The following is a 7775-nucleotide window of genomic DNA, read 5'->3' as shown; positions in this document are numbered from 1 at the left end:
GCCTCTCATCCTTTGTTTCGTTTTGCCTACAGGACAATCAAAATGACATGAAAGCAAAATGAAAATAACCAATAGCAATCTATGATGCTGAATGAGTGTTTTCCTGCAATGTCTGTGACACATTTTAATTCTTGTTTTTGCTTTTTGCTGATGTATGCTTGCGATTCATTGGAATAACAAAGTTATTCTCTGCAATAATCTCTCAGTCAAATTATAAATACTGAGCCGTCTGAAGCAGTATGTTCAGGAACTTGCTTATCCAACTGTGAGCTCAAAATGGGAAAGGTAAGGTTAACGCCCATATTTTTCATATTTTGTTAAGAATTAATTGGAAAATACGAAAATTCCATTAAAATCTTCTTTCCCTTAGATCATCTTTTACGAGGACAGGAACTTTCAGGGTCGGCACCACGAGTGCAGTACTGACTATGCTGACCTGTCCTCTTACTTCAGCCGCTGCAACTCCATCCGTGTTGAGAGTGACTGGTGGGTGCTGTATGAGAAACCCAATTACATGGGATATCAGTATGTTCTGAGCAGGGGAGAATATCCTGATTACCAGCGCTGGATGGGATTCAATGACAACATCAGGTCATGTCGTACATACCCATACGTAAGTTACAAACATATGGTCCGTTATAGGCATAAATCATCTCATCCACTAATTTATATTTGTATTGGCTTGTTACTCTATCTATCATTTATTTAGTAGATGAATATTCCAATAGTTTGTAATTCCCTCTTTCCTATAATGGATTTCCTTAAATCATTAATCCAAATTTTAAATTGTAATCTACTTTGCAACCTGTAATTGTTGGCCTACACAGTAATATTCTGGGATTTCCTCAGAGATTGTCCCAATTGAACATAAGAACATAAAAAATAGGAGCAGGAGTAGGCCATATGGCCCCTGGAGCCTGTTCCGCCATTCAATAAGATCATGACTGATCTTCTACCTCAACTCCACTTTCCCACACTATCCCCATATCTCTTGATTCCTTTAGTGTCCAAATATCCATCGATCTCAGTCTTGAATATATTAAATGACTGAGCATCCACAGCCCCCTGGGGTAGAGAATTCCAAAGGTTCACAACCCTCTGAGTGAAGAAAATTTTTCTCATCTCGGTCCTAAATGGCCGACCCCTTTATCTTGAGACTATGACCTCTAGTTCTGGACTCTCCAGATGGAGGAAACAGCCTCCCAGCATCTACCCTGTCAAGCCATCGAAGAATTTTATACGTTTCAATGAGATCACCCCTCATTCTTCTAAACTCCTGAAAGTATAGGCCCATTTTACTCAATCTGTTCTCATAGGACAACCCTCTCATCCCAGGAATCAATCTAGTGAACCTTTGTTGCACCCCCTCTAAGGCAAGTATATCCTTCCTGAAGTAAGGAGACCAAAACTGTACACAGTTCTCCAGGTGTGGTCTCACCAGAGCCCTATATAACTGCAGCAAGGCTTCCTTACTCTTGTACTCCAACCCCCTTGCAATAAAGGCCAACATAGTTAGTCCCGATTGATTGCCGCAACTTTGGCGGAAGATCGGTGTATATGCCAAATACACAGAAGATTTCTGCCAAACTTCCACTGAAGTTACGATGGCCAATTGGGACAACCGTCGAGGAAATTTCGTGAATTATGTCTTAGAAAAAGAAAGAATAAAAGAGTTCCATGTACTCATAACACATCCAGTACTAGAAAGATGAGAGAAATCTGACTTGAATTAGTACAGCCCACAGACGTATTTTTGAACACAGCTGATGCTACTACTTGAGTGACTCACCAGGAAGCACAGCATGGTAAGAGTCCCCAAACTTTCTTCCATTCCTCTCCCAGATGATGCATCCAAGACTGGTTAATCTAACTCTCTTGGGGAAACCTAGGTTCAAATACAAGTGAAAATGGAAATTAATTCATAATGGAGAGTCGGGTTTCAAAGTTGGAAGTGCAGCTACAAAACCAAATTATGACAGCAGTCTTCTTCTTCTTCTCTTCCATGCCTAGTGGCATGACATATCCCATGCCTTCCACTGCTTTTACATCACTTGCTCTGGGCTGTTTCTGTAATGAAGGCGTCTTGTCAAGTGGCCCGGTCACTAGCCTGACCGGGGGGACTGGCCAGGTGCTATAGGGGGTTGCCACTCCACTCCCATCAGATATAAGTACCCCACTGGTTGCCATCTCAGTATACAGAGACTTGGGGTTAATTTTAACCCCCAAGAACGGGGAGGGTTGGGGGTGGGTGGGCAGTAAAAATACTCAGTTTTCGGAGCGGGACCGCATACCGGCTCCAACGCGCCCACTTCCGGGTTTGATCCAGATGCGTATGGATGTGCGCGCGCTTCTGACATCTGGAAATCCCACCAACACTTAAAGCCAGTGGGTCGATATTTAAAAGGCCAATTTAGGTCTTTAAAGTACTTAATCCTATTAACTTTTTGTGTCTTGAGTTACACAAACCATTTTTACTTCTCCTGAACATGTCTCCTGTGGACTCTGAAACACGCCATGGAAACGGAGGCGAGTTGCAGCCGGCCTTCATTCGGTCCTTTAAACCAATGATTGACACACGTGAAGAAAAAGTGAGTTTTTGCAGCAGGGCAATCAATTCTCTCAGACAAACCTTTGGCTGGGAGTTCTTTATGTTTAGACTGAGATTCCTTTGTTCACACTGAGAATTCTCGTGTTCAGATAAACTTGCCTACATTTTGGACCGCCTCAAACTGACAACATGAGGATGGGGGAGGGGCCCAATGGATTTATTCAACAGTACACCTGAGGAGGAGGCACATTATCAACCATGGCAGGCACGGCGTGCAGTTCTGGGAGTTGCAGGACCACAAGATAAAGATGCGCCACAAGGACCTGCAGAAGGGCAGAGAGGGGGTCAGTAGAGGGACTGAGGTCACAGAAGGCACTACCCACTTGAGAGGGTCTACAGGCGGAGGCTGAGCTTCCTGGACCTTTCTGAGAAGCAGTGCCTATGTCGACTCAGATTGAGTCACCAGGTGGTCGCAGACATCTGCGTGCTCCTTCAAGCACAGCTGCTCCGATGGGCCTGGTAGCCATGCATTGCCCTCGCACTCAAAGTAACCCCGGCCCTCAATTTCTTCGCCACCAGGCCACCACCGGTGACATCGTCAGGATCTCTCAGTCGTTTGCACCTAAGTGTATACGACAGGTCACAGATGGCTTGTTTGCCAGGACATCCAACTTCCTCAACTTCCCCTGCGACGACATCAGCCAGGCTGAGAGGGCAGTGGGTTTCAACTCTCTCGCTGGTTTCCCATGGGCACAGGGCGCAATTGATTGCAAGTAGCAATCAGAGGACCTGCACATGACCCAGGACTGTTCATCAACCTAAAGGTATATCACTCCATCAATGCACAACTGTTTTGCGACCACCGGAAGAAATTTCTGCAGGTGTGTGACAGATTCCCTGGCAGGTGCCATGATTCCTTCATTTTGCGCAGGTCCAACATCCCGGCCCTCTTCCACGCACAGGACAGACTTATGGGCTGACTCCTTGGAGACAAGGGACACCCCCTGCAGAGGTGGCTTATGACACCTCTGAGAAACCCCACCAATGAGGCACAGCAGCAGTACAATGACAGTCACATCACCACTAGGTCTGTCTTTGAACAAGCCAAGATGTGCTCCCGGTGCCTGAATCTACCTGGGGGAGCCCTTCAGTACTCACCAGTGAGGATGTGCAGAATAATAGTTGTGTGCTACATCCTGCACAATGTCACTCAGCAGAGAGGGTTACAGGCGGAGGAGCTCGAATGCGCTCAGGAAGCATCTGCTTCTGTCGGCAACATTGAGACGCGGGAGTGCTTTGAGCGGAGTCCCCACTTCCATGTCTCCTTTTGCCATCATCCTTCTCCTGGGCCAGGGCCACATCACTCCCACCACTCTGCTGGACAACAGCTTGGAGCACACCTGAAAGAAGAAAGAAAGAAAGAACGACTTGCATTTATATAGCATCTTTCATGACCTCAGGATGTCCCAAAGTGCTTTCCAGCCAATGAATTACTTTTGAAGTGTAGTCACAGTGGTAATGTAGGAACCACGGCAGCCAATTTGCGCACCGCAAGGTCCCACAAACAGCAATGTGATACTGACCAGATAATCTGTTTTAGTGATGTTGGTTGAGGGATAAATATTGGCCAGGACACTGGGAGAACATCCCTGCTCTTCTTCAAAATAGCGCCATGGGATTTTTCACATCCACCTAAGAGGGCAGACGGGGCCTCGGTTTAACGTCTCATCCGAAAGATGTGTTCTAAGGCCACAGTTAAAATATCTGTCTGCCTGTTAAGGGGGGCAGAAAAGTTGGCATCCTGAGTCCGCACGGCCGTTGTCATGGCTTGAATGGACTCATTTGTGAGCCGTGCTTGAAGCTTAATGGAGGCTGCCATTCTCTCCATAGCAGACATTCCCACACTTAACTGTGCCACCATTCCACTAATGCTGGAGGTGGACTCCTCCATCCTCTCCGCTATTGTGGAGAGTGTGCATGGCACATTTTCCAGTACCTCGCAAAGATGCAGCTGTACCTGTATCATTTTCAATCTCAACAATGGCCCCTGGTGTTCAGCATCTGCATCCAGCTGAGCAGAGCATGGAGAGGACAGTGCCCCCCCCCGACAGTGACTCTCCACAGCTGTCCCTGCCACCAGTGTCTGCTTGTGCTCACTTGCAAGTGGTAAATCACCAGGTGACAACCCAATTATCTGCCTAACAGGACCCACCGAAGTGCCAGTATCTGCACCTGTGCATGGCTGGATATGATGTGATGGTGCACTCTCAGAGGAATGGAACTCCTCTGAGGAATAGCCCTCTTCAATGGCGCGTGCATCCTCATCAATCCATGAAGGCCCTGGAAGAGAACATAAAGCAATATTAAAAAATCATCACAGAAGTTAGTTTGCAATGAACATACTGAGGTGTGCAACAGGTCAATCATTGGTAACATCAATTCATGATGTGTGTGAAGGATGTTAAAGTTCTGTCACCAGCTGTTTTCAGGTTGCCAGTCTCACCATCTCCGACGGCCAGGTATTCAACTGTGAGGCTGATGTCCATCGCCTCCTCCTCTGCCTCTGTCAGGGGCACTTTTTGTGGTGGCCCCCCTCCAATCCTACTCCTCTCCCATGCATTTTGCACTTGCTTCTCCTACAAGGGGAGAAAGAACAGACTTATGAGTGAGTAAGGGTGACGTGATCACCCGATGAATGCATTGCTTTGGGTGAGGCTACCAATGAAAGAGATGCATCAGAGGGTGAGTATCAGACAGATTCATCAGATTGCATCAGGATTGGGGTGAGTGGGAGTGGTGGGTTCATAAACGGGGAGGTGAGGAAGTGAACAGAAAGTGAAGGCAAGTTGATGATGAGACTTAAGTGGGTGTGAGGAGGTGATGTGGAGGAGTAGGCTTGGCAAGACAGTGAGGGGGTTCTACTGTACACCACAGGATGTGGGTGAATCAGTAACTGTACTCACTTTTCCTGACCTGGTTAGGTCATTAAAGCCCTTCCTGCACTGCACCCACGACCTTGCCATCGTGCTCCTGCTGCTCAGTTCCTCTGCCATCTCGTGCCAGGCCTTCTTGGTGGCAGAGGCAGGACACTTCCTCCGATCAGCTGGGTACAGTATCTCCCTCCTGCTCCTCACATCGGCCAGTAGCAACTCCAGTGAGGAGCCGTTAAACCGGGGTGCAGCATTTGTCCTTTGATGTTCCGTATCTGCAAATTCCTCCTTTCTCCCTCACAATCCATGGTTGCAATGACCCTTTAAATACTCCAGTTCCTAGCGTGTCATTCGGGTGCGCAGTATGCCCGCTGCACAGCTTGGAGACATGAAACCCGGAAGTCACATTAAGGGCCTTCAATTGAGTCTCAATCGTTCGAGCCAACGCATGCAAAATTTTTCTGGGTATCCCACACGACTATTTATCCCCCTGCTGAGTTCTTGCTGCCATGTTAAAATTATGCCCTGGAATTCTCATCTTCACTCACCAGGGCTGTCCGGTGTGGGACTCGAACCCAAAATCGTTCGCCCCATTATTTTTATCAGTAATAACTTCTTTTGAATGCTTGATAATATTGATAAAAAGATAAAATTGCAAATGTTCGAAATCTGAAATAAAAACAGAAAATGTCTGAAATACACAATAGGTCTGTCAATATCTAGAAACAGCAAGACAGGTTAATGTTCTGGGTGGAGAATTTTCATCAAAATTGCCAAAGGGTGCCCTGATAATATTACAAGCTTAACACAGCCGCTTTCCAATAATTTAATTATATGTTGTATATATATTTATACCTACATCCCAAATGCTTCCTTTATTTATATTACAGTCCAGCAGAGACTCCTACAGAATGAGGATTTACAAGAGGCCTGACTTTGGAGGACAGATGATGGAATTCATGGATGACTGTCCATCTGTCTACGATCGTTTCCGCTACCGTGACATTCACTCCTGCAATGTGATGGACGGTTACTGGACCTTCTATGAACATCCCAACTACAGAGGCCGACAGTACTTCATGAGACCCGGTGAATACAGGAGATTCAGTGACTGGGGTGGCTACAGCTCAACTATCGGATCTTTCAGGCGTATGAGGGACTTCTAATTCCTTGTTGAAAACTGGATTTTTTTCATGCTGAAATATTCCCACACATAATAAAATATGCTATCATCATAACTGATTTTTTTGGATTGTGTTTTGGTGCCTCTTTTACTTCAGGCATTTTATGACCTTGAGACTACAATATTTATGGAGAAATAAATCTTGACCATAACATTGAAAATAAGAAAATACATGGCAACAGATGTTAGTTTTCTTTATTTAAACCAGTGACTATTCATTCAGACAAATGGTTACCCACCATGTTTTATGCCAAGTACCATGGTTTTACATGACGGAAACACGTAAGGGGAAAAATTGGATAGGGCCTGTTTTTGGGCGGAAGTAGCACGATCCGATATTATCACGTGCCCAATGGCTCCGGCACAGGCAGGATGAGATTTTCGTCAAGCCTGAGGACTCACCTGCAATCTGTGTTGGAAATCAGCGTGAACAAGGATTCCATGCAATTCGCACTTTCCACACCAATCTCTTAAAGGCAGGCTGTCTGTTAGAAATCTCTTAAAGGTAGCTGGTACCTGTTATTTGCTGAATATAACAGCCTGCTGTCTGCACGGAGTCTGAACGGAGATCAGACATCGCACGTGTAAAGCACAGATGCAGGTTCCATCCCTATGTTTACATACTGATGAGTTATGTTAAAACATTGAATAAAGGTTGCGCACCACTAAATCCCGCATCCTCCAATCTGCATGCCAGACCTCACCAAACTGCCGATCTGAGATTCCGTGCACCAAGATTCTCTGCTGATGTACCAGAGGCCTTGGTGCAAGAGGTGGACAGAAGGAGGGGCATCCTATATCCGTGGGGGGTGGGTGGGGGGAGCAGGAGGCCCTCCAGACATACACCCAAAAGGCAATGGGAGGCTGTAGGGGATGAAGTCAATGCCAGGATGGATGCAGTACAGGAAGAAGTTCAATGCTTTGACATGAGAGGCCAAGGTGAGTGAAGTCAACTTTCAAGTGACATCTCCTACCAACTGTACCAATAGCCTCATCCACTGCTCCACGCACTACACCTCCCATCACCCATCTACCGACAAACTCTTTCCATCACTACTCAACTCTTCCAATCAGATGCTTCCTCTCACCCTCACACATTACCACTGTTGCAAGC

The 7775-nt window shown here is 46.3% G+C and overlaps 1 protein-coding gene across 1 annotated transcript; it reads left to right on the top strand.

Moving 5' to 3' along the window:
* Positions 1-276: 276 nt before the first annotated feature.
* LOC137323347 (gamma-crystallin S-1) lies at positions 277-6644 on the top strand. The gene is made up of 3 exons (XM_067986829.1): positions 277-285; positions 371-613; positions 6369-6644. The coding sequence occupies exons 1-3, from the start codon at positions 277-279 to the stop codon at positions 6642-6644; spliced, it is 528 nt and encodes a 175-aa protein (XP_067842930.1).
* The last annotated feature ends 1131 nt before the right edge of the window (positions 6645-7775 follow it).

Source organism: Heptranchias perlo, chromosome 7 (genome assembly GCF_035084215.1).
Source record: "Heptranchias perlo isolate sHepPer1 chromosome 7, sHepPer1.hap1, whole genome shotgun sequence".
NCBI lineage: Eukaryota > Metazoa > Chordata > Chondrichthyes > Hexanchiformes > Hexanchidae > Heptranchias > Heptranchias perlo.
The sequence above is the reverse complement of the archived record's forward strand: the minus strand, read 5'-3'. Positions and strand labels throughout refer to the sequence as shown.

Excerpts from the sequence above, each read along its gene's own strand:
- LOC137323347 (XM_067986829.1), top strand. Across the intron at positions 614-6,368 it reads CATGTCGTACATACCCATAC|TCCAGCAGAGACTCCTACAG; the intron begins GTAAGTTACAAA and ends TTTATATTACAG.